Genomic DNA, 27,883 nt, shown 5'->3' on the forward strand with positions numbered 1-27,883 from the left:
CCCCCGACTCATTTCCGTGTTCTCCTTCTCCATAAACAACATGAAATCAAGGAGAGGGTTAACTTTCCCAACGTGGTCAGAAAACACAGATCTCCACCTCCAAACTCGCTCCGAAGCTAATCACTGTCACTCTCTCACTCGCTCTACCACCCACTCTCCACGCACACACACATGCCAGCCCCGCTATTCTCTTAAAGAGATCGACACACATACCAACGCACAAGTATAAACATCAGGCCACTTACGTAGGCTTCGGCGAAAGCTCTGCGTGGAGCCTCCGCAGAACTACATATCAAGCTTGAGTGTGAAAAAAATAGTATGTAATCATGAAAATGTATTAGACTATTGTCTTACTCAAAGTTTAAGTACCTGCTGAGAATGTTTTTTCCATCTGACACTTTCTTTTACAAGATAAACTTATCAAGAACTCTACGTGTTGTTTGTCACACAAAATTATAATCAGTATAGTCAGCAATAGTTTTGTTTAATGTTGTAGCAAGGAATACAAGTTTTGCATGGTTTTCATTATGATATCACAAAGTACTATAAATTGCAGAGTTGCATTTAAACGAATCTAACTAGAATATGATCAAAAGTAGATTTTGCCAATTTACAGCGTAGATTATAATTTAAAAAAAGTAATAAACCTGTATTCATGCGTGACATTGGTACAAGTATTTGTATGAAAATAGGGTGCAAATGCAGCACATTTACCCCTATAGAAATTCTAGATCCATGAAAACCTTCCAATACAATGTTTTATTTATTATTGTGAATTTAGTAAGTGTGAATGGTTTAATGGTCAAAACTTAAAATTTTCAAGTTTAAATGTCCTGAAAGAAAGCCAGCACTCTCAGATCTGAATATGTATAATTGCAGAAGTAAGCTCATACAGTAAAATTAGAAACCAGCAGTTAAGTTTGGTTGGGGAAACACACACTGATTAAAGTGTCATAACATGTTCCCACTTGTTACAATAAAGCTTTATAATTGTTTTCCTCTTGTCAAATAGATCAAGTTTTCCCCTCTTGCTACAGACTTGTAATTGCATAACTCATTTTTTTTTTTTTTTTTTTTTTTAATCCCTGTCGTCTTTCAGGAAACAAAAGATGAATTTTGGCCAGCGTAAGCTCCTCCCCATTCCTGCTTACTCAAACACCCCCCCCCCCATCTCTTTTACACTCTCTTGTCCTCCCATAAATGCAGCAGTGCTTGCATTCAGTGTGCGTGCACGTTTCTTTTTAGTGACAGACGGAGAGACGGAAAGACAGAGAGATTTGCTGTAGTAGAAAGTGAGAAAGGGAGGGGAGGGAGGTAGCTAGAGACGCTAGGGAGAGAAGGAGGGAGGGGTAAGACAGATAGAGAGAGCGGGCGAGCAAAGGGGACAGAAGGGAGGGAAAAGAGAGAGAGAGAGAGAGAGAGAAGAGGGAGAGAGAGAGAGAGAGAAGAGGGGGAGCACATGTGTATGCTTGTCACTAAGGGGCTGGGAGAAGGACTAAGGGAAGCGAGGTAGCTGGCCACAGCCGCCATATGCTGACTGGATTCCTGTTCATGTCTGCTGTGTGAAGACTGTAGGTTTCTGTTGTGTGCTGGCCAGCTGGGGAACACACCATGGGAAGCTCACATCTCCTCAACAAAGGCATGCCTCTAGGTAAACAACTAGCACTCTGCTTTTATGTGGGAACTATGTGTGTGTGTCTGTGCCAATATTTATGAACTCAGTGTACATTATTCTGCCTTCCTCTTCCCCTCCCCCTTCTCTCTCTTCCTCTCCCTTTTTCCGTTTCCTCCTCCTCCCTCTCTTCTTAATTCTCGCTCACTCTATTCTCTTTTTTACCGCTCAGCCTCTCTGAATGGTTAGCCTTTTCTCTAGCTCCCAGTGTGTGTGTGTGTGTGTGTGTGTGTGTGTGTGTGTGTGTGTGTGTGTGTGAGAAGAGGCAAATCTCTGCTATTGAAGGCTGCTTGAACACCTCCATTTGTGGCGACAGAAATAGATCTGTCTCTCCTCGAGGGCTAGCAAGGACATGACACATATTTCCCTTTCATTGTGCTTCTTCTACGGAGAGTAATTGCCTTGACACACACACACACACACACACACACACACACACTCAAGTATACACATGCATGCACACAGCCGGATTCACACGCAGGTGACAGATTGTACTTATGATAGGGGCTGGAAGAAAAATGGGATCAAGGTAGGGCTGAGGAATAAGAAGGGGGGGGGGGGGGGGCAGGCGGGGGGTTTGGGTGTGGAGCAGGAAGAGGAGGGTGTGAGGATAAATGATCATCAACCCTAAAGCTGAAGCATTGTATCTGTGGTCACCTAAATCTGGGTTTGTGAAGTCGTTTTATCCCAAAAGAAACTGTAGGGATTGTAATCTGTGATGTCATCAACAGGCTGCAGGCTGTGTCTCCTGATGACATCAAAGAATATGTTGCAGCTCTGATCTTGTTTTTTTCTTGTACTTACTTGCTTCGAGGAGCTATCCCCACATCCGCCCACACTATGCCCTAACAGCTAGAAGAATCCAAGGTCACAGGAATAACGACTAAGAATTATGGTTCAGGAAGGATTGCCCTTTTTAAGATGCTCATGCACAAATCACTGCCAGTCAATAATTGTGCAACTCATCTGGTCATAGGATCTGTGCTGATTTTTAAAATCAGTTTGTTGTCCCTGGTGATTGATGGGTGCGATGATTCATGTCTGATCTGATTAGAAAGGCCTCGATGACTGACACAAACACTCGCCAGTCACTCTCCCATAATCGCTTATATAAATCGTATTTGCTAAACAAAATACTAAAATGTAATCCAAGTGCTCAGTTGGAGACTTGTTTGCATAATTTGACTTGTGTATGAATTTAATATTGGATGATTTTACAAACTGATTAACAGGTAACAAGTAATGTGATTGTGCTGTCCTGGCAGTTTCCACCAGAAGGTTCCATATAGACACTTTATTATGTCAGAGAAGGAACTGAAGCAAACTGCTCATGTTGTGACATGACAACATGACCCCCCCCCCCCCACACACACACACACACACACACACTCACACTTGAAAGTACTATTAATTTACGTCATGAAACAGACCTGTACAATGGTGCAGTGGATTATTTGTTGTCTTGTCTTTAAGATAAAACACTTTTCATAAGCCTTACATATCCAAAACACTACAGATCTGTTGTGAGGATGTTAAATAGAGGTTGTTTTTTTTATTATAAATTTGTGCCTACTATTGTACACACTTGCACACTGGTAACTGGGAACTACACCTCCATTACAAATGAGCATTTTGAATTGAGCATTTAAAATAAGCTGACACTCATAAGTCTGACTATTTTAAAATAAAAAATAAAAAAGACACCTAAGCAGGTATAATTGACAGCACTGAGAAATCTATTAAGCATTAAGTGCTCGGCAAAGAGAGTGTGCGCACTGACAACCATTGAAAGGCTTAGTCTATTATATCTAATGCACACAAGAAAAAGCTTGAGCTTCGATTGAAGCAGCAGTAAAGTATGTACCAGCCGCTACTGAGAGGCTGGGTATTTTAAGGCATGACATATGCAATGATAGTTAGCCAATATTATTAGTTACACTTGGACACTATTCAAAAAGGAAAATGTATTGAGGAGCATGACAGTTATTTGTAGTTGTTATTAATTTATATGTCAACATAATCAGTGGAGTCTAGAGACAACTTGCTCAGCTGTTATCCATGTAGCAGGCACTTAGAGACAGCAGCCTGCAAGCTGGCACATTTTTGCTATTGATGTCATCAGACATAAATTTATATCCATTTGTCTGCACTAAAATGTTTTAACTGTAATATTTTATTCATTCTATCATTTTAAACAGTGACAGTCTCATTGTTTAAAATCAGCACCTTGTTTTTTTCATCAAAGATCTGAAAAAAATATAAATATGGTAGACTAAATGTGTACAGTATGTACATCTGCTACTGCTGACTGACTGTGGAGCTGCTGTGATCACATATAGTTAAGTAAGTAGAGTATAAAATAAATCTCATCTAGGCATCCCAATCCTCTCAACTATAAGTTATTCATATTCACAGTAATAAACAGCCATACTGACTAATAAATGGAACAAGTATGTAAAATTAAAAACATTTCATTTTGATGGGGAACCGACTTAAAGACCCCCTGTGGGTCCTTGGATGCCAATTTGGGACCCCTTAATTTATAATACAATAGATGCCTCATAGCCTTAATAATCCATTAATGGGGCACATTTGTTCCAGAGTAACTGACCCCAATCCAATTCAGCCTTCAAAATGATTGTGACTTTCTTCAGCATATTAACAGTTAATCCACTATAACAGGCAGATGACTATTCAATAATCCAGTTAAAGCCTGTATTTAAATGTAGTAGTTCATGTAGGGCAAGTATTGTTTAAGACTGTGCTTCTCAACCTTTTTGGTTCATCACATCTCACAAATTAGCAGTGCCTACTGGTGACACCCATCACACTTGATATGTAGAGTGGTGAAGTGCTATTTTCCTCTTTTCAGGTTGCTAAGTTTGCATCACCATCAGAAGCTTAGAGGTTGAAAAAATATATATCACTACAAAATTTAATGTAATTAGTTATTTTTAACAGAAATGATGTGTTTTCTCACCACATGAAAAGGCTGCATGTCCAGCCTGCAATGTTGTCTGTGACTCTCATGGTATCTGATTCAGTGCGGGGGTGTGTGGGGGGCTGCTAACTGTATAGCTTTATTGATCTAGACCTATGTAGTTGCATAGGTATAAATCTGAACAGTGTGTTTTCAAAGCATAGCTGGTCTCTGTTCACCTTCTTTCTAACAAAAAAATGCAAGTAGAACTGCTTTAAAACTGAAAGATCAGTAAATATTCAAAGAGATGAATTAACAGTACACCTGGAGCTAAAATCTGCATATTCAAACTTTGACTCTGAGTTGGTCGCCACAACTAAGCTGCTGCCAAAAATGGTTGCTGGTATACCCTGAGTTGTTTATCTCCTTGTCTGTTTTGCTGCTTGTGTCTATAGTGCTGAGAACAAAAAGCTGACAAACCTTGAACTGGTTTGCTGATACAGTACCTGCAGATTAAGACCTTGTATTGTGTGTGTGTGTGTGTGTGTGTGTGTGTGTAAACCAGTTTGTGTGTGTGTGTGTGTGTGTGTGTGTGTGTGTGTGTGTGTGTGTGTGTGTGTGCTGAAGTGTGGGTGGAGAGAGACAAAAAGAAAGAACAAAAGACAGCAGAAACACCATGCTACCTGAACACTTTGAACCGGGCATTCAGGCGTTTTCAAGCATATAAATACAGCGATGATATGAAAACGTGGCTTTTCTTATCGCTAGAGAGATGGACGGGACAGGAGAAAAGAAGGGAAATGGCAAGGGAGATAAAGAAAGCCTTGGGTAAACAAGACTGAAATGAGAGATGGAGATCTAAAAATGAATCGACAAAAGCGAAGAAGGGATGGCGAGATCAACGCTGAGGGGGTGACAGACGAGGATACAGGGGCTTTTTCACCACGCCATGTTGCTGCATGGCAGAAGAGCCAGTGACATTATAAATCAGCTGTGCTGTGGCTCAGTGGTGGGTTGCTACAGTTGCAGGCGGCTGACTGATCACAGGTGCCGACAGCAAACACTCTCCTCTTTTCTGCACAGCGAAAAATACAAACACTGAAATATCTGTATCTGAAATGTGAATGTATCATGTTACAGAGGGTCACTTTCAGTTAACTCAAAAAGGGGCCGAAAGGAGATTTGATTCAGGAAGCTTTGACCATAATATTTCAAAGGCCTGTGTGTCATGAACTAGGGGATCTTGGAAATTTTTGCGTGACAAATTACTTCAAGCTAGTTCTTTGAGAAAACAATACTTTGACTAATTGATTAATTGACTTATTGTTTCAGCTCAACAGTTTTTTTTTTATAGTTTAATGTTTGTTATATCAAACTAGACCCACAGATGCTCTGGAAATGAAACCCCTTGTTATTAGAGTGGGTGGTTTCACATACTGTTGTGGTTCTTTAGTGTCGTTCAAAACCACGGACTCACATCTTGTTTTGGCAGATCACTCTTTATTAAGGCCGGCAGATTTCTCAGTGACCTGCACACTTTAAAACAAAAATCGCAGATCTTTGACATTGTCTCTGTTGAATGACAGTCCTGAAAACATTGCCTCGTTCCTCTGGGACAAAAAATCCAGCTGTTCTCGTGAGCTGGTCAATGACCGCTAGGATACAGGTAGGCTGCCGGGCTTTCCCACTGGCTTGCGTGAGTCAGTCCCAGCAGTCATTGGCAGATGCTTTTTCCATCTCTAAATGTCAGTCAAACGACTTTAGCATAATTTTGGTCTGATTACAAATTCCCTGAGGGACGTAGCTTGCATATTGTGGGTGTCATTTAGAGTCCCAGGTCCTTAAGCACATATTGCAAAAGCAGAGTTGTTACCATGCAGATGTTAATTTATTTGCATGAACAATTTTCACCAAATGATTTTTCTTCCCATTTTTTATGTTGCCGTGGCTGCAAATCACTACTACTACATTGCCTCAAAATGTTGACCAAATACAGGGTTTTAGATTTTAGGAACTCAGAGGAGTAAAGTCTAAGCAATTATTTCTTAGAAGAATTTAATGAGTGTTTAATGTGGCAAGAAAGCCAGAAAATACATGATTTGATTTAGGAATAGAGAGCGTGCGTTATTACTCACAGTGTTGTGCTGATGTTGTGTATGTGTGTGTGTCGGGGAGACAGAGATAGAATGAATGGGTGTTTTATCATATAGTACTACTCAGCAGTCAGTAGTGCTGGTCCTCCCAAGGTCATGCTTGGTGCTGGAATGAAAGCTATTTCCTCCCTCACTCTGACCGAGTGTGAGTCGGAGAAATGTCTGGCATCTCTGTTACTTTCCAAAAACACCACTCTGCTTCACAACTGATTAGACCGACCAGATTTCCTTATTTTGTGCAAGTGACCATCATGCCTACTTGATTACACACGGCATCACTAAATCACGCTTTATTCCCATTAGGTTCTGCTTAAATGAAAGCTTTAAAAAAAGTCTGTAGGCCAAAATACAGTAGAGTGCAGCGCCTACAGGCGAGTGTGCTACTTATGATTACATATGAGTTACAATGACGGTTGTGTTGAAGGCCTGAGAGTACTTTTTGCTGTTGTTGAATTCCAATTTCTCAACAATGCACCATTGATTTTGTATTGATGTGTAAGTGCAATGGCCTCCAGGCAAGTCCTATTATGGAAAGCTAATGTTTTGCCAGCTCACATGAGGCATTGTGAGCAGGATTTGAGTTTCACCTTATTGGTCTTACTGTGCTGTGGGGGCTGCTTCACCAGATCAGGTTTCATGCTGTAATCTGACGATGAGGATAAGAAGACAATACAGAAATTGAGCGAAGGATTGTGCCAAGCTGTGGGGTGTCTTTGCTTCTCTGCAGCATCTGAGTGCTGCAAAATAATAGTGTTAGTAATAGTTAGTTTTGTTTTAACAGTGGAAGCACATAGGAAGTGCTTTTATCTTCATACACTAAGGTTCAAGTTGTCAGTACTACAAAATGCTGTAAGCAAAACCAGGATTTTAGACATTTAGCTCACACTGTTACCCTTAACAAAGATACAATACAGGTGCTTATAATAAGTATATAGATCCATTTCTAAGTTGCTAATGAGGGTCAAACCTGTAAATGTCTGCAACTAAAACAACATGCCACCACCCTATCCACCTACAACTACTAATTTAGGTAGTAACATGGCTCTTTGTATACTCTCCCACGCTCTGCTCTACTGCTGCCTGATACATGCAGGAAGTATGTGCATGCAGGTTTAAAAATAGCTCATAATTGTAAATTAGCAGTGAGGTATTTTAAAAGTATTCAACAAAAAAAGTACATCAAATCTAAATGCTGACGTTTCAAATATAAAACATTTCAATATCTATTTATAGTACGAGGAATACCTCTTGAGAAGTGTCATCTCATTTTCGAGAGGGTCCTCGGTAGGACTGGACAGTACAGAAGACAAGACATTGCAGTACAACATATACATTCACTCACAGGGCAGTCGTCCTTCATTTTGGCCGATTTGACATGTATAATCGGCAGGCGGGCACGGCTGGCAGTCAGACTCACATGACCCATCTGGTTGGTAGAGTGCTAACCCGGAAAAGGGGAGTGGAATGAGCGTGACTAGAGTCTCTCAAAATCTGACTAAAATCTTTTAAACTTTGTCGATCTCAAATGAAGACAGATTCAGCAACTGCATGGCCTATTTCTCGCTTAAAATGTTTTCAGAAACTACTATTTTAGTAAAAGAAACCAGACCCACGTGACGCGTTCATCCAATCAGCTGCCGGTTTTCATTTTTGGGCGACAATACAGATTAGCGCCGCCTGCTGTTATGGAGACGTATTACGTCTCGTCGCTTTGGTGTGTTCCGAGGCACTTTTTTGACCAATTTGCGGAGACTGATCAGTCCAACTGCCTTTTCTGTCGACGTTTGGCCGTCGGCTCTGTGTGTCTGGGCCTTTAGTGACCCAGGCAAGCTATTCCAATCAAGGTGGCTTTAAATTTAAATGAACGCCTGCCACTATAAAATATATAACATAAACCCTTTTTACCAGATTCTGAATACATTTCTATTATAGCCAAACCCCTGAACACTGCAGCACACTGGAGCATGAACCATACATGCATGTATAAGCACTGTATACATTATTTCCACATGCATGCACACTGACTCACTGAAAAACAGAGAAAACCACTGATAGTCTGTTTTAAAAAAAGAAAAATCACCCAATTTGCAAGTCTGAGCTAAATCTTTTTAGATTTTACTTTCGACGAGAAAAAGGAAGATCATCCATCTACATCTGTCCTGGGAAGATTATTGCATGCTACTTTTTTCAGTACCTCCCTGCTTGTTATTCATGTTATTCATGCAGAAGTTATACTTTATGTATCTATATTCAGTCCGGGAGGTGCCCAGTACAGCACAGTTCCCACCTTCTATTCACTGAGCTGCACCACCGGAGCAGATATAAGGAAAATTGCCTAAAAATAACAGCGACTAGTAACTGGCTAAATGTAGATGATGTGACATCATGTCCATGCAACAACAATTATTTTATCAGCTGTAAAACATGTTGCTATTTAAAACAGATACCAGGCCTCAAAAATCAGAAAGTAGTGGTGTCTCGCTGAACTATTTTGCGCCAATGCTTAACAGTCATACAAGAAGAAATCGATCGATTGCAGAAGAGACAGATTCATTACATTACATTACATGTCATTTAGCTGACGCTTTTATCCAAAGCGACTTCCAAATAAGTGCTTTCAACCCTGAAGGTGCAAACTCCAGACAAGTAGTAAGTGCAAGTACATTAGCTTTAAATAAGCAAAACTACAAAGAGCCATATGAAAGTGCAGCTTCAAGAAATATATATATATATATATATATATATATATATATATATATATTTTTTTTTTAATTTTTATTTCTTCATGTTCAGATTGAAATGTCTCTTTCTCATTCAACCACAAGTCATGTTGCATTTGCAAAAGGGATTTAATAAACCAGAAAATCCCTGTGCATTTTTATCATTGTAAATGCATCACGTTAACACCTCTTTTCTGAAGATTGTGAAAGGGCATTCAGGGAAGCGTGAACTCAGTAAATTATGTAGAAATATACAATAGATGAAGTACAAGAAAACCGGTAAAGTACAAAGCTTCATGACAAAAACGAAACTGGAAAGCACTGTAAATCAGAAATAAATATGCTATATGATATATGCTGGTAGAAAGGGTATGATTCCGGAAGGGATTCTTCTTTTAATTTATATGGCTCAGGGGCTACTTAATGATAGCTGTTGAGGGAAGAGTGTTTCTCAGTTACCCTGCCCAGGTTTTCCAATCTAATTTGAGGGTTTGGAGCTGCCAAGCTTCTGTCTACAAGTCTGATTTTCAGGGATCCTTGGCATTCAAAACAATGTAGAGACCGTAGAATGCTGATTTTGAAATGACTGGTTTAATGATTTGGCTACTTTCTCATGACGTTAGCCCATGCAACTGGAAAACCGTCTCAAACTGAGGGAATGCCAATTGTGTATTCATCTCACAATTTCTTTTTTTACAGGGGAATATTTTGAGTGAAATGACAGAAGGGGTTACTGATATGAGATGTCAGCCTGCACGTCTCAGATGGAGAAAAAAGTCAGGGATGAGTGATGGGTACAGTCAGCATCAGCAATAACAGGCATAACTCTGCACTTATTTCATCTACAGTGTTTTAGAGCGCTGTCAAAACTTTGCACATCAAGGAGACCCAGTTACATACACTGCCTTAGATTTCCCTTTAAATCTACATCTGTCTGTCTTTCAGATGCCTTTGTTCTCAGTCTATGTCCGTCAGTGATGGACATAGACATGGACAAGGAATGATTAACCCTTCAGTTACCTGAAAGGAGAGATAAACCAAGAGATCCAAGCAGATTGCAGTGGGAGGAAATAGGAGGAAAACTAATAAATGCAACTCCCATGGACCACTGCTCTTGTTAAACCTCAGCAACAGCCCACTAGTGGGGCTGTCAGGCATATCTGCCTTGTTAAATGCCACTTATCCTCCTTTGAGGCCTGGCAGCACACTCAGGGTAATGGTTTAATCTGAAGAGATGATTTAATAAAATGTGAAAGCGGTTCACTCTTTTATCGACAGATTTCAGTCAGATTTAAAATACTGGCTGTCTCTCATGATACATACTGTATCTTACCATCTCCTGAACTGCTGTACCTCCTAACCCATTTCTACCGAATTATCATTTTCAGTGACATTTTGATGTTTTTTGAGCTGTGAAATATCACATTTTTGTTGCATGTTGTCATAATTTAACATTCAATTATAGACATAGACATTCAAACAAGATATGCTACATAAGAGACAATTGAGACATAATCTAGAGCTTCAGGCTGCATGCTGGTGTGTTCTGGTCAAGTCTGACTTTTCTAAAGTAAATGGTTCCCAGAGTCCCTTTCAGTGTTGCACAGTGGTGAGCACTTACATTTTCCATGAATATGACTACGTAATTAAAACAGTGTGAACAGGATGAAATACAAAAGTATGCTTATTATGATTGTGTTTTTTGCTTTCTTATCTTAATTCTACAGGGATATCCTTAACGTTTGAGGGCACTTTTCGAGGGCATGTTTATCGTACTCTGTACTATTTTCTACCAGCCTACCTGGTGTACCCACCTCATCCATGTTCCTAATTACTGCCTGTTTCAAAGAGTCAGCAAACTTCATCAAAAAGTTGGTAATAAGTGAACTGGAGCAATAACACCTTTTAAAAGTAATAAGGTTTTTTTTTATAACTCCATGCTTACTGTTACACAGTTGTCATAGTAACTGTATCAGCCTGGAGCAAAAACATTATGGGATGCAGATGAAGCAGGACATCATCTGTACCCAGGAGAAACGGCATATCATCGTCAGTTTTAGATTTCATAACTGACAACAAGAAATGCTGGAAGATATGAGCCTGCAAATTAATGTATGCCTGTAATAATAAATTACTTCCCCCAATACAAGACTTCTAATTACTCTGTGGAAGATTGCTGTTGTGCAGGTGTAAAAATGTGCTGATAAAATGTAATTCTACAATGCCTCCAACATGGCATCATGACTTTGCGTAAACATACACGCCACTTTCCTAAAGCCAAATGGCGTGTTATCTGTATGCATTTTGAGCTATCCGCGTGTATGTCTACGCTGTATACAGCGGATGTAAACATATCGCGAGAAATGTGCCGTGCTGTTGCGAGAACGTCACACACGTGTAAAAAAAAAAAAAAGGTTGGGTTTAGGGAAAGAACATTGGGAAAGGCTTTAGTAAAACTAAAAAATGACAAAAACACAACGTTGACCAACGTCACACGCTTAGGGAAACAATAAACGGTTGGGTTTAGGAAAAGAACATTGGGGAAGGCTTTATTAAAAAAAAAAAAAAAAAAGAAACGGTTGATAAATGCCACACGTGGAACGCGATCCCGGCTCTCCTGGGTGAAAGTCCTGTGTTTTATTCATTACCCATCCATCACCCCAACTAACCTCCGTCCTTTCATACTACTCACTACGGCGATAATTCACATGTAATGTAGGTCAATGGAGGCCAAACGGCGTTGATAAACACGCTAAAAACCATTATGCGTCTTGATAACATGCCAAAATGGCATACGAATTGGCGTGTCATACATACGCCACTTGGTGAGATCAGTCTGCTGCCTCTGACAATGAAGACTTGTATTTGTATTTTCCATCTTCTTCATTGCCACTTTTGTTTTGCTCATCTGACACTTTTTCTTTTTTGTGTAGGCATCAGGCCACCCATTATGAATGGGCCCATGCATCCGCGCCCGCTGGTGGCGCTGCTGGACGGACGAGACTGCACTGTGGAGATGCCCATCCTGAAAGACGTAGCAACCGTGGCCTTTTGTGACGCTCAGTCTACACAGGAGATCCACGAGAAGGTAACACACTTAACTAGATCATGTACACACATGTATGCACTGTAAGTAAGATCATAACCTGCCCCGAGAATATTGTTATCTTGATGTGTTCTAATAAATGCAACAATCATATAAGGGGTAAGGGATTCAGCAAGCAGTTCCATAAAGCTTTTACCTTTGCTGTAATTGATAGATGATAGTATAGATAGAAGTTTTTTTTAGAGAACAACATAAATTTGCATGAAATGAACAATGAGAGAAGTGGGTTTTTAACATGAGCAGCAGTGCTCATCACAGCTGAATCAACGTGATATCATGACTTAGTACTTCATTTTGAAGCCAACTCAGAAAGCTGCACTTGCTCTAATGGCAAAAGGCTAAAGTTTGAGAACAATAGAAATAATTATATATTTCAATCATGTGTAGTTTTCTATTAGAACTGCATCAAATAAATATTAATATATCGGACGTGTACCAAATCAACCTTTTTTTCACGGTTGTGTTTGCTCTACCAATATCAGCTTAATCTAAGCTCCATGTTAGTGCACAAATTTAGATTTGGAACCAAGCCAAGAATTCATGATTTTACTAAGTATATTTAACCATCAACCAACCAAAACAATCTGTTTGCACAATTAAGGGCTGCAAATCCATCCGTGTGCTCCAGTCCCTTCTTTTCCCTCATATATTTATGAAGAAGTTGCCTTACTAAAACAATACTGGCTGTGCATTAAGGATGTGCAAAACTTTAGTACTAGTTGCAGAAATGCAAATCACATTTAAAAAAAAATCTAAAGAAAAAAACTCCATAACTAATTAGAAAAATAAGGAAAGAAAATTAAAGAAGAGAGCAAACTTAAAATGTGGGTCAGGCTCAGATCTTGCCACAGCCACTATGGATTGTAAGTAGCTTTATATGTCTGGCAGGGTTACGTCTCGTTCTGGGTGTCTGCCAGGCACACTCTCTCTGTGAGCGCGCTCAGTAGGCCACAGCGTGGAAGAAACAGATGGCTCACCCTCGCTCACTATCTTTCTCTCTGGCTCTCTAGTAAACAGCCACCTCATTGTGTAATTAAAAGGGCTTCTTTATTGTAATTGAACCCCATGTCATTTTCATCCTCTCTTACACACACGAGGAAGAGGGCTGGCAACGTTAGAAAAGGACTGTAAGATTAACTGAGAACCAATTAAAAGATGACTTAACTGGTTTCCACACACGTCACATATTCCCATTCTATGAGATCGTCAATTTTTGATTTGCTTTTGAGTCATTGTATTTCATATTTCAATTAAAACAACAAACAGTCATCCTGATTAGGAGCCAGTGAGTATCCCATGTGAGTAAGATTCCTGTTGATATGAGGCAGTTTTGTTAGATGCAGAGACACCTTCTCTCGATTCCTGTGGTTACAAAAATTTAGTTTCCATGGTAATATTCAGGAAAAGCGGTCATTCCATGCTGGCAGGGATATTAAAAGAACAGGATGTGAGAATGATATAAACAGCATTTCCTGAAGAAAAAAAAAACTAATTTTGAAGAATACTGAGTTTATGGAAACGCTGTGACTGTGAACTGGTTGCTCACTCAAAGTAATTTCCAGGAAGCTGCACTCAACTTCTGCTCACACCTACACAAACAAATGCTTTACATTTTGTCCATATGTACTGTTGTGCACTCAAAGCACAATCATATTATTCTGCAAACACACAGGTTAAGTAAGGCTGCACAAACTTAGATGTTTCACATACACACACAAGCACATATTGCTATATATCTATGATTTAAATAACAAAAATTGTCTGTGCAGGTGCTGAATGAAGCTGTAGGAGCTCTGATGTACCACACCATTACTCTGATGAGAGAAGACCTAGAAAAGTTTAAAGCTCTGCGCATCATCGTCCGCATCGGTAGTGGCTATGACAACATTGACATCAAATCTGCCGGGGAACTGGGTGAGAACACACACACACACGCATGCATGCACGCACGCACGCGCAGACAGTGAGAGTCTGTACTGGCCATGTGCTGCACCATTCTGCTTAACTGTTACAATGTCAATATGTGTTAAGTACATAAAAATCATCCTTTAACACCACCATTCATCCATGTATCTCTGTCGATCATTTGCTTCCAGTGCCCTATGCTACTATTTAGCCTACAGTGTTATAGTAATATGGGTCACCAGTATTAATAAAATGTAGATATCGTAGTCATGTTTATGTTTGGAACTATTTTAGAGAAGGGCAACCATATATATATATATTTAGCTCAAACCAGAATGCTTGTTTACTAACATAGTTCATGTAAATGGCATGTTTAGTCACATGACTTTTAACTACTCGCCATTTAACCCCAGAGCTACTGATAGCACCTTTCACAGCAGGCTGCCAGTTTCTTATTTGAGCCAGAGTCAAGCTTAGAGTGCATGCTGGGCTAGATAACTGGCACACTTAAATGGAAAAGAGCCATTGTTGATGTTATTAGTTACACGTTTTCCTTCAATTACAAGCAACATGTCTGCTGTTCTAACTGTTGTGATTGCATTTATATACATACATAACAAGCTATAAGAAATAGACAGTTTTGTTTTCTACTATATTTACTCATTACTCAAGTAAAAGTCCTGCATTCAAAATCTTACTCGTAGTAAATAAAGTAAATCATTTATTAGTTGATTTATATTTTGTATTAATAATCTGCAAAGTAACTAGTAACTTAAGATGTCATATAAATGTAGTAGAGTAGAAGTATGGAGTAGCATAAAATGGAAATACTCAGGTATAGTACAACTACCTCAAAATTCTACGTAAGCACAGTACTTAGTTACATTCCACCAATGCTCAACAGCTAATTCACCCAATCTCCCAAAACGTTTTTCTGTTAGGTATTTCCATGTTTGCAACAAGTCAGTAATATTTGTATTTAAAAATCAGTAAAGCCTTTTATTAAAACTCATGTCTGTCCTGCAACAGCCAGAACATCCCCTATCATCCTCCACCAAGAGGCTCTGCAATTTGAAAGTTGCAAGTAGCGTTTGTAGAAAAAGTTGCTGAAACAACATCTTAAGTCTGCACTTCTCCAATAAAATGGCTTTTCCCAAACTTCATCAAATGGCCCAAAAAAGCTATTACTAATCCTTATCTGCTTTCCGGTCCAACAGGCATAGCTGTGTGCAATATGCCAGCAGCCTCGGTGGAGGAGACGGCGGACTCCACACTGTGTCACATCCTCACCTTGTACCGACGCATCACCTGGCTGCACCAGGTTTGTGTCCTTGTGTGGCTGATAAATGGGCTGAAATTAATTTGGATTTAAATGAACTAACTCTAAATGTCTTAGCTAGAGGTGTACATTCAGTTATCACAATTTTAGCTTCGACAATTACTAATAATTATCTAATGACAAATCAGCAAAATTGAAACGTTTCATTTTCTTTAGAATGTTGCTGTATTTGAAAGACGTTGATGTAAGAAGAGGTACAGTAAAATGATTTGTTCCTCAAATCAGTTATAAGTAATACTTATTTAGACTTATACTTTATAACCATGATCACAATATCCAAAGGGATTTAGACTTTGGTCATTAAGTGCAGACTGGATTAGACTGTGTCTAAATTGTCATGTTGTTGCTGTCTGTGTGATATTTGCATGTAATAATGATTTGTTATTCATGCCAGGCTCTCCGGGAGGGCACGCGGGTTCAAAGCGTGGAGCAGATCCGAGAGGTAGCGTCAGGAGCAGCGAGGATCAGAGGAGAGACACTGGGACTTATAGGGCTCGGTAAGTCACGACATACATATGACTTAATGCCCAAAATACATTTCTGATCTGCTGCTGCATTATAAATCACCCAGACCTCTCAGGTCGTCTGGGACAAGTCTGCTTTCTGTTCCCAGAGTCAGAACTAAACAGGGGGAAGCAGCGTTCAGTTTTAATGCTCCACATATCTGGAACAAACTCCCAGAAAACTGCAGGTCCGCTGCAACTCTCAGTTCTTTTAAATCAAGGCTGAAGACCTATCTTTTCGATGCTGCCTGTCTTTGAATAATTGTTCATTTCCTATACTGCACTGTAACTTTTACTCTCGTATTTTATCGGGTTTTATATTTTTAATTGTTTTTAACTGCTCTTTAATGTTTTATGTGAAGCACTTTGAATTGGCCTGTTGCTGAAATGTGCTATACAAATAAAGCTGCCTTGCCTTGCCTCTGCAGTGACACCTGCTTAGCATAATGTTGTAAAAACAAGACAAAGAGTCTACAGCCAGGCTAGCAGCTCTGTAATGCTGTATGTAGACACAACAGTGCTTTGAGCTAAATGGTAACGTGAACAGGCTAATGCACTCACAATAGGAACATGCTGATGCTTAGCCGGTATAATGTTTACCATGTTTAGTTTAGCCTGTTAGCAGGCTCATATTTGCTAATTAGCACCAGTGGTGGACAGTAACTGGAAAGCACATTTACTACCCGTAGTTTACTTGGATATTTCCATTTTATGATACTTATACTTCTACTCCACTACATGGAAAAGGAAGGAAGAGGAAAAATATTGTACTTTTTTACTACATTACATCATCGACAGGTGTAGTTACTAGTTATTTTTCAGATTACGATTTTTACATTAAAAACATATGAGAAGCTTATAAAATACAATGCATTATTAAAGTGACCAAACTCTGACTCCTAGGTTGGGAACCACTGGACTAAACTAGCTAACTATATTAAAAGCAGTTAAAACTAGCTCCACCTCAAGCAGCTACAGGAGTAAAATGCTGCGTACACATCGATGCATCAGTATTAACTATCTAATAGTCAGTCAGTCAGTCACAGGGGACATTTTACTGAAGAATGAGTACTTTTGATACTTTAAGTACATCTTACAGCCAATACTTCTGTGCTTTTACTTAAGTAGGATTTTAAATGCGTGACTTTTACTTGTACAGCGAATTTTCACATTGTTGTATTGATACTTTCCCTTTAGGAAACGATCCAAATACTTCTTCCATCACATATTAGCACTAAATAGAACGTATGGCTGAGGCTGATGGAAATGTCTTTGGTTTGACAGCTATATTGTCAAAAAACAAATTGTAGAAATAGAAACTTGCACTAACTTCAAGCTATTAAATTCATCCTGAGAGGCATGGATGTCTGTACTGAATTTAATAGTTATAGACATTAAACAAAATGTGAATCAGCTGGTGGCGGTAGAGTAAAACTCAGGGGATCATCAAAGTCATTAGGATCCATCCTCTTGGGGAACATGAATGTCTGTACAAAATCTAATGACAATCAATTTAATAGTTGATCAGATATTTCAGGCTGGACTTAAGTGGTGGACTGACTGAACGATACACCATCCATAGAGCCGTGCTGGTCGCACGCCTAAAAAGGTTTTTATTTTGTTCATTTTGTCTGATAGAGGTTGGTCAGACTGAAGTTTTTAATTAAAGGATTTGTCTCTCTTTTCCATTTTCATTTTTGTCCTTAGCTCAGCTAAATTGGCTTCCTAAGGAGTTAATGCCAATAAAATATAAGCGGATTAACTAGAAGCCGAATGCAAATCTCTTCCCTGTACAGTCTGGAAGCTTTTTCAATAATAATGAGCAAACGTATTGTAGCCAGAGAATTATGTCATTTTGTACAAGGCAAACCTAAAAAAAAAAGAAATATCAGCTGTAAAAAAGTTGTTTTTTGTTCTATTTGAATGTGTATTTATGTGTATGCAATTTGTCTAAAGGCTCCTGTGTGTGTATTAATGTCTGTGCGCCTTCATGACTGTGTGTATTCATCCATTTCTAGGTCGAGTAGGCCAGGCTGTAGCCCTGCGCGCCAAGGCCTTCGGCTTCAATGTGATCTTCTATGACCCTTATTTGGCTGACGGTGTCGAAAGATCCCTGGGACTACAAAGGGTCACCACACTACAGGTGCGCACGCACGCACGCACGCACGCACGCACGCACGCACGCACGCACGCACGCACACACACACACACACACACACACACACACACACACACACACACACCTGAGTATGAGTAGGGCCATTTTGTTTTTGAGAAATCAGCAACTTTCAAATAGTTTCCAGCACTTGTGTGTTATATTTGTATGAACACAGAATAAAAAAATCTTTTTGAACAAATTTTGAACATTAAACACTTCATTTCCTGCATTCAGGTGAATTTTTATGCACCTATTTCTACCTTTTTCTGAATCAATTTATGCTGGAAATATCTTTATGTGAAGGGAAACATAGATTACAATCCAAATATAAAAACATAATGGAAACCATTGCAGTAAGGCTCTCAGGCATTCTGTATTGCTTTCAACTATTTATTCTCCTTTGGATCGACTGTCCTAATTATATCTGAGTCAGCACACATGTAGCCTAGGCATCATTTACTCTTCCCTCCTCTTTTGCATCTTTTGTTGGGGAAGTAACCTCCTTAAATGTGCATATGACAATTATTCACCTCAATGATACACTCATTCATTTTAATGAATTAATAAACCCCTGGACTGTAATATTTCAGATGTGTTCGAGCAAGATTTCTGCTCATGTTCAAAACTTTGTGCACATTCAAAATATAACTCATCCCATCTGTGTTCTCTGAGATTTGGAGGAGTCGTGGAGGAGTACTTAAACTTATGTTGTCCTTTTCTTTCACCTTATACTCAAAACGTGTTCACTCCCTTATGGAGTTAGATTCCCCTTTACACCTTGTAGCATGCAACAACCAGAAACACCAGCACATTAGATTCATCCCCAAAACATGTAGCCTAAGCACTGTAATGCAAGGTTAATAGAGCTGAGTGCTTATAGTTGCAATTTCTAAGTTGAACCACTTCTCACACCACTTTAACTTGAATGTAGCCTAATGGTAGAGCGCTTCTTGGCTTCAGCTTGAAAAGTTGCGCTTTCAACAAAGTATCACCGTTGCTTGCAGTCGCTATGGCAACAACACGTCATGGGCTTTGCTTATCTGATCTCCCGGCTCTTCGATGAGTCGGTACCGCGGCGGCGGTCTAGTCTCTCCTACCCGTGTTGAGCGGGCGAATTCTCCCTGTAGGTTCATGGTGATTTTGGTAGTCTTGACTTCTCAAAGCGAGACACGCGATCAGGCACACGGAGGGAGAGACCGACGGACGGACAGAGAGAGACACACACACACACACACACACACACACACACACACACACAGCCACATATAGGCACATATATATATTCCCTACTCATCCTGTCTCTTTCTATCGGAAGGAGAGAGAAAGAGAAAGAGAGCCGAGAGGAGGGATCGCTTTGTGACAGGCGTGGAGAAATTAAGCGTCCGGTATGAATGGCCAGGCGATCAGGCACGTTTACATTATTATTGTCCGGTTTCATATTAGTCACTCAACTTCTCAAAATACATTCGGGGCTATACTCAAAATATTCGGGGCTGAAGCCCCAGCAAAATCGGCTGACGCCGCCTCTGGTCCGACGTCCCGCTGGTGGCGAAATTACAAATCCCACTATGGCCACGCCAAGACCCACTCTACAAAGCAGCTTGATTGGTTGGGGTTAGGCATTTAACCCGAGTGGTTAAGGTTAGGATAGCTGATTGGTCAGGGGATAGGACCTGTACACATCGGGTTACGTTACCTTGCGTAAGCATGGACGCCTGGCCAAAAAAGGTTTCGTAGCCTAATATCGCTAGTGGACGTCGGACTAGTGGGCTGTAGGACCAAAGGGAATTTTTCGGGTTATTGAGAGGTCAGAATAATGGAGCGTCAGAGAAATGACATGGCACCGTAACACCAGTATGACAGCGAGATTTGACTGCCACCGACTGAAGTATCATTTACACCAGACTCCCATTAGGATTTTAGCAGCACAGCACTACCATGGAATTTAAACCAATTTAGACTAAATATTCTTTTTACTGGGAAAAAAAAAAAAATCTATTGGCACTTTTTCTCTTTGCAGACAAAAACACTGCTTTCTCCACCTCCACCATGACAAATGTGCATTTACTGTTATGCTGCTGTGCCTTCTGTATGTAGCCAAGGAATGACGCCCTCTTGTGCACATTTACAGTAATTGTGACAATGTAATTAATAAAAAAACAATAATATATAATAACACTTGTATTCGTTATAAAGATATATAGTAAGACCGGTTACAAAAATGCAAAACAGAATTGGTTTACAGAAGATCTGAAACATGATTTGGTTCTCTCTCTAAAGCTCCTGTAGTAGTGAGCAACCATATGAAGTGTAAATAGAAGATTGGGATTCATCTTTTCCTGTATTTCTCTTTAGGACCTGCTCTTCCACTCTGACTGTGTCTCTCTGCACTGCAGCCTCAACGAACATAACCACCACCTGATTAATGACTTCACCATCAAACAGGTGGAGCAACAGCAGCGTGCGCACACACACACACACACACACACACACACACACACACACACACACACACACACACACACACACACACACACACACACACACACACACACAAACACTTATGACTGAGCACATACACACACTTGAATGATTTATTTATCCCTACATCATCTACTACATCCCATAGCCATACATATTAAAGGGAAGTGGGTACCCAGGGAAGCTCACTACCTACATACAGATGAATGATGTTATCTACTGCATGCACTTCATATGATGACTGATACACTCACAAATTTCTGTTTGTCCTTCATCTCCAGGGCTCAGCCTAAAGCCAATTTTCATCCCAAGACACAGGCTATACGTTTAATTATTTCTGACCTTGCTGGAGGGCGGCAAGTGAAAAGAAAATGTAGCACATGTTTATTATTATGGTTAGGTTTCACTAGGAATCTTTGCACTGAGAGTAGAGAAAAGTAAAGAACAACAGCTTTCTAAGCTTTTGTGTGGGTGTAAATTTATTTTGCCATACATTTTAAAGACAATTAGCTAATGGGGAGAACAATTAATATTATATTAATTATCGTGTATTTCAAACTGACTGAATGCGTGTTTATGTGTGTTAAAGATGCGCCAGGGGGCGTTCCTGGTGAACACGGCCAGGGGGGGTCTGGTGGATGAGAAGGCCTTGGCTCAGGCCCTGAAGGAGGGGAGGATACGTGGAGCTGCTCTGGATGTTCATGAGACAGAGCCTTTTAGGTAATCACCCACTGATTTTATGGTTTTTTTTTTAGGGCTGTCAGCATTAACGCGTTAATCGCGATGCGATTAAGGGTCGAGCATAATGCGTTAATTTTTTTTTAATCGTATTAATCGCATGCCGCCATTTATTAATTTATTTTCACTTCACTCAGCTTTGCGTCGTGCCTAACAGGCTACTATTTTGCCGTACTTCCTCGTAACACATCCTGCTGCTGCAGGAATAGCAACGCGGATTTCGGTGCCTCATTCTGGTGCCACTGATATGTCTGCACTTCTCTCTGATGCTCTGAAACAGACGTTACAGGCATCGCTGCACGTGACGCTAGTTAACACTACACTTGACAGCAGCTAACGTTATCCTGCCGCTAGCTAGTAGCTGGATTAAACACGGTTACAATGCTGACAACTAACGCTAAACGGTGTAAAGTGTGACTGTATTTCACTGTAGAGGATTCCGACACCGAGATGTAACAATCTGCAGCTGCTGTTGTCGGAAAAACACAGACGGTGCGTTCAATGAAACTGGTAATTTACAGCCTCGTGGTGCATTCAAAGTTGTTGTTAAATTCAAATGTGTGACTAGATTAAATATATAATAAACAAATACAAATCTTAAAATCAAGTTCATAAAGTCACTTTCTTTGCATTCATTTGATTCCCAATCAAGATACACTGGTAAGAATGGCTTTCCATTGTTAATATGTATTTAAAAACAGTTCTGAAATGCAGAATAATAGAATTTTAATCATGTGATAAAACATGCGATTAATCGCGATTAACTATAGAAATTCATCGATTAATCGCGATTAAGAAAATGTAATCGTTTGACAGCCCTAGTTTTTTTCACATAAAGAGTAATGTTGTTATTTGTTATATCTATCTATCTATCTGTATATCAGCAGAGGCAGAGCATACTGTATTGTGGAATATTACTCCACTACTATTTACTACTATTACTCCAATACTGTGTTATATAATATACAGTAGGATGGAATTATTTTTAGGGAATACATGATAAAGTGTTTTTGTGAATTACATAAATAAAATAATCTAGAAATTAGTCAACACTAAATGAAATAATCTTGTTGCAGCTGTAACTGACTGCACTGTGTACATGTGTCAGTTTCAGTCAGGGTCCGCTGAAGGACGCTCCCAATCTGATCTGCACCCCACACGCTGCCTGGTACAGCGAACAGGCATCGCTGGAGATGAGAGAGGAGGCAGCTAGGGAGATCCGAAGGGCTATCACAGGTAGCGCGCGCGCGCACACACACACACTATGTGTGAAAACCCCTGCTGAAAAATGAGAACACAAGTCTAAAAAGAGTGGTTTAAGGTGTTCTGCTGCAGTTGAGCATAAACTATCCTCTCTAGTCTTTTAGCACGGAGAGATTTAAAGGCCTTTCACAATCTGCCTCTTTCTGTTTTACCTCCTTTCCTTCTTCTTTCTTTCCCATTTCTCCTTTTTTCCCCCAGTGGCTCCCCCAGTGGTCTTTTTACTATTGGCCTGTTAAATTTTGTCTAACGTTTGTGTCTCTGTAGAAATTTGGTTAATGAAATCACACCTGCTTTGAAATGTAATGCAGTAACACTACCAAGATCCCCAGTGTGAATTGTAGAACACTAGACTCTAGATTTCTGTTTTAACACTTCATATTTCTCCTTTTCTTTTTCTCCTTTTCTTTATTTGTCAGGTCGTGTCCCAGACAGTCTAAAGAACTGTGTGAATAAGGAGTTCCTCTCCCAGAACAACCACTGGGCAGGAGTTGACCCAGCTACCATCCACCCCGAGCTCAACGGGGCTTATAGGTAATAATCATCAGGATAAAGAAACCTGTAGTGGTCAGTGCAGTTTGATTTTTTTCCCCCAAACCCTGGTAAAGTGTCTAAATGTCTTGAAAATACATTATGTGACGGTTAGAAATGTAGAATGACAGCAGATTGTTTTCTAAATGTAATTACTGATATATAGTGCATGTTACTGTTGTGTTACTGTTATAATACCCACACAGCATAAGAGAGTGCTAGTGCTAGTGTTTGGCCACATTTCAGCCAGGTTATAATGCATTCATCAGATTAGCTGCACATTAACACATTGTTGTCAGTCAGTAGGGATGTCCTCAGCTGATCTGTAGGACCAAACGGAGGGCTGATCAAGGCATTAGTCAGCAAACAACAATTAGTCAATTTAATGGGTGATCTGCAGCTATTGTGATTATTGGTTGTCATTTTATTCGCCGTTTATATCTTCTCCACTGTTAGGATTTGCCTTTATATCTTACATATGATAGTAAATGGAAAATCTGAAAGTGTCACCTTGGGCTCTGAAGCTTTGTGATGGTCATTTTTCACCATTTACTGAGATTTAATAATTGATCAATTGAGAAAATAATCTGCAGATTAATTGAGAATGAAAATAATCATTATTTGTAGTCCTAACTTCAGTATTTTGTTGATGCTGGGGATAAAATGACGTTGCACAAATCCAATCCCATCTTTCCTGCCAAAATAGACTGCTTCTCTTTCCACCAATGTTACACAAAATACAAGCACAACTCTATATTGGCTTAACCTTTCAATAGAAACCCTTTGATGCAAAACAGAGGGCTTAAAGTCTTAAAGACGTCAACATTTATAAAAACACTATAAAAAAAGACTTGTATGGAGCTTGATCCATACTTAGCAATACAAGTCTTAATTTATTTTCCTCTGCTGCTTTGATTTTAATCATTTTTAAAAATGTGTCTGTTCTGAGTCCCCAAACTTTATGTGGTGCAATACTAAAGTGGGCTACAAAACTAATGTCAAAGTATTCTGTTATTGTAGCTTTTTAGCTATAGATGTTAAAAATCAATCGGCTTGTCTAATTTTAATGGAGGCCTACTGCAATGTGTTTACGCAGGTCAAAACAAGGTCACATTTGTAATTTTAGTTTCAGTTGTACTTTGATGACTCAGTTTTGCATCTCTCTGTCACCCTCTCCCTCTTCAGGTATCCCCCAGGAGCGGTGAGCTTGCCAGCTGGTGGCCTCCCGCCACCCGTTGAAGGCATTGTGCCCAGTGCCGTGCCCATTACACACACCCTTCCGCCCGCTGTCACACACCCTCCTCATGTCCCGTCCCCTGGACAAAATACAGTCAAGCCACCAGAGGGCGACAGAGAGCAGCATCCAAATGACCAACTGTAGCCACAGACACACACACACACACACACACACACACACACACACACACACACACACACACACACACACACACACACACACACACACACACACACACACGGCAACCGGGATCCTAGTGATAAGTTCCCCAGTGACAAGTTGTTATCAGACAGGTTCACAGAGTTTCAGACGGACAGGTTGAGGTCCCAATAACAATCGATTCACAACCCCTGGCAAATTGGTTCCCAGCAGCCAGTTCACACTCCAAAGAAGAAGTTGATGATGATCAAGTTGATATGATGATAAATAAGATGATGAAGAGGAGTGGATAGCTGTCAGATGCTCTAATCAAACAGCAAGACAGTTGTCCTCTGCTGCAACCAGAGGTCCTGAGAAAGACTGTAAAGATCCACAGGTTGATCTTCACATAACAACTACAGTATGGTCAAGTTTCTGCCAGAAGTAAAAAAAAAATTAAAAAAATAAAAATAAAAATCTATCTGTTGATTTGGGAAGAAAAAAATACAGAATCCAATTCTGCTGTCTTAGACTGTAGTGTGTCCAAAGTTAGAGGGGCGGGTTTCATGTCTTTCTCTCTTTTTCTGTGTCCTTTCCTTAGTTTGATGTACAAGCAAAAGTAGTAGGTTATGAAATGAATGTAACCTGTCTATGTACAGTTTTTAGACTTACGCCAAGAAGATACTGATATTTGTATTCCAGTCTTAACAAAAAAAGGGTCTCTATGTAGCCAAACTGGTTGAGAATACAATATCTGTTTTTGTTTTATGTGTCCCCAAATTAAGAACCTCCCCCCCAAAAAAAACAAGGCAGCTTTTTGCACACCATCTCAGGAAATTAAGTTTCCGCAGTTGGTATATATTTTCTTTTCTTTTTTCAATTACTTTTTATGCCACTTAGTGCTTTTGTTTTTCTACCTGCTTGCCTTTTCGTGTCCTGCTACATTAGATAAAAATAACTTTAACAAGAGTTAAAGTTTATCTAATGTTTGCTTTTCTTTGTTATGTTTAAGGGGCATTTGATTTTGCTCTTGGGACTTAATGTAAATGTTTGACCCAAATTGAGGGGGTTGCGGGAGGAAAGGCTGTAGGGAGGTGGTGTAATGGTATACTTGGCTGGGACGACTTCATCCCTAGTCACCATTTGAATTTAAAAAAAAGAGTGGTTGGGAGCAGGTTGTGGACAAGGCAATGCACTGAGAGTTTGTAGCAGCTTACAGTTTTAGAAACAGTCTCATAAAAAGTTATTATCTTTGTCGTCTTCATGTCTAACGATCCTGTACTTCCACTCTTAACACACATTCATTTTCCAAGTCATGGAGCATGAACAGTTCAGCACACCAAGGTTTACAGATGATGCACAACATTGTGTGTTGCTTTATGCTATGCTATGGATCTGTCAAATCAGCCAACTGACTTGTGAAAAACTGCATCAACAAACTATATATATCAATTATTCAACTGCTCTGCTTTCTGCAAACAACATTTTTTGGTTCCTATGTGAAGTTAAACTCATATCACATCCAGTCAAGGACAGTTAATGGTTACTGAGTGATGAGGAACAGTTGTGTTCTTGAAGGTAGGGGTCAAACCAAATGTTCATATTTTTAATCCACTCCCAAATCGACCTGTTAAGACTTTTTAAAATACTCTATGGCTCGTCAGTTTGATAAACTTTCAACAAACTAAAGGCGTTTCATGATAGCATGTCAAAACCAACTGATTAGTATCCCTTTAACATTTCATGATGGGTCCTTCCTGAGTATACTGTTTAACCACCCTCAGTGGCCTCTGTGTCTATGTGTACATACTGTATGGTGTTCTGCCTGCCTGTGTCAATGTGACTTGGTTGTATCTGTGTCTAAAAAAGCAGCACTGGGAGAAGGGGTGGTGACTAGTACGCTCCACAAGGCACCATTACAAAGACTGCCATCTAAATACACAACTGAACATTATGTAAAAAAACAACAACTAAGAACTAGCTTAGAAAAACTAGACTTCAAATCGAAGCTAGCAAACTCAACCAGTTATCTATGCTTTTACTGGTTACATTCCCACCAGGTAAACAAGATGCTGATGTTACGTCAACAGTAAAATATCGGGAATATTTATTCCAGTTCACGTTGCTGATGTTAGCAGGCCAGCTAAGTGACTGTGCTTTTAGGATCCCCTTCTACCAGCAGCTGAGTAGTAAAAACAGTTTACTGTTGCCTACCTGGTCTACTTCATGGGAAGGTAGTAAAAGTAGCAATCAGGGATGGAAATTTCACGACCCATTGGAGAGTATTTCTGAGTTGTTACTGGCCAGAATCTGAAGGGTTGTCTAGTACAGAAGGTACTGAGGTGACATTTAAATATCACTGTCAGATTTCAGCCCCAAAATGCTTGCAATAGTTTGAATCTTACTCTTAATCTTTTCATACCAGATGCCTGTCGTTATGTGGGGGAGAAACTCTTTGCGTATACTCCCTGATATAAACTATAAGCATTCCTCATTCAAACCGATGGATGCCATAAGTGAAAAACAAAACAAAAGACTAGTTTTTTAAGTGCTTTTCGAGGTGCTCCTTGAAATTCCATCCCTGGTAGTAACACACAGTCCACTGTTGCCTACTTTGGTCCCCTTTATGGTAGTAAGTAGTAGGCGTAGCAATATACAGTATACATATTCTATATTCTACAGTAAATATCATTATTTTTGGTCAAAACTGACAACCTGACAAAGATATGTTTGTGACTGTATGCATTTGTATGAATTATTTTAAAAGGAAATAAACTGTGGAAAGGTGAAGTTTGTGTCTTATTCATCTCTAACCTCAATTTGTTTTGATAGTTTAGTTTCTAACAACATGGCTTCACGTAAAGCTTCCTGTTAGCATAGCCAGCATATGCTGATCATAAATGAAGAAAATTAATCACCAAATGCTGCACTTAAGTCCTTTCAAAGTTACTTTTGCAGCTGCTGCAGGTAAACATGAGAGTTTGAAAGCTGTGTGCAAATTATTTAAAGCATACACTGTGTA

At 39.7% G+C, this 27,883-nt stretch overlaps 2 protein-coding genes across 3 annotated transcripts in view; one reads left to right on the forward strand and one right to left on the reverse strand.

Annotated features, from left to right (window-relative positions):
• Nucleotides 1-27,883, reverse strand: part of maea (macrophage erythroblast attacher, E3 ubiquitin ligase) — a 97,171-nt gene that overhangs the window by 26,071 nt on the left and 43,217 nt on the right. The gene's annotated exons all lie outside the window — the stretch shown is intronic.
• ctbp1 (C-terminal binding protein 1) lies at nt 1,189-27,651 on the forward strand. Of its 2 annotated transcripts, XM_031302783.2 has the most exons (12): nt 1,189-1,651; nt 12,399-12,553; nt 14,341-14,485; nt 15,694-15,797; nt 16,210-16,312; nt 18,337-18,461; nt 20,832-20,921; nt 21,547-21,677; nt 22,804-22,931; nt 23,375-23,489; nt 24,672-24,894; nt 24,965-27,651. In XM_031302783.2, the coding sequence occupies exons 1-11, from the start codon at nt 1,612-1,614 to the stop codon at nt 24,865-24,867; spliced, it is 1,332 nt and encodes a 443-aa protein (XP_031158643.1). In that variant the 5' UTR covers nt 1,189-1,611; the 3' UTR covers nt 24,868-24,894; nt 24,965-27,651. The 2 variants fall into 2 exon arrangements, with proteins under 2 accessions (XP_031158643.1, XP_031158646.1); XM_031302786.2 differs by lacking the exon at nt 24,965-27,651 and having other exon boundaries at nt 23,375-23,522; nt 24,672-24,891.

This window comes from Sander lucioperca, chromosome 1 (genome assembly GCF_008315115.2).
Source record: "Sander lucioperca isolate FBNREF2018 chromosome 1, SLUC_FBN_1.2, whole genome shotgun sequence".
Classification (NCBI taxonomy): Eukaryota; Metazoa; Chordata; class Actinopteri; order Perciformes; family Percidae; genus Sander; species Sander lucioperca.

Coding starts and splice junctions, on each gene's coding strand:
- ctbp1 (XM_031302783.2), top strand. CDS start 1,612: ATGGGAAGCTCACATCTCCTCAACAAAGGCATGCCTCTAG. Junction 15,798..16,209: donor GCATCACCTGGCTGCACCAG/GTTTGTGTCCTT, acceptor TATTCATGCCAG/GCTCTCCGGGAGGGCACGCG. Junction 20,922..21,546: donor ATGACTTCACCATCAAACAG/GTGGAGCAACAG, acceptor TGTGTGTTAAAG/ATGCGCCAGGGGGCGTTCCT.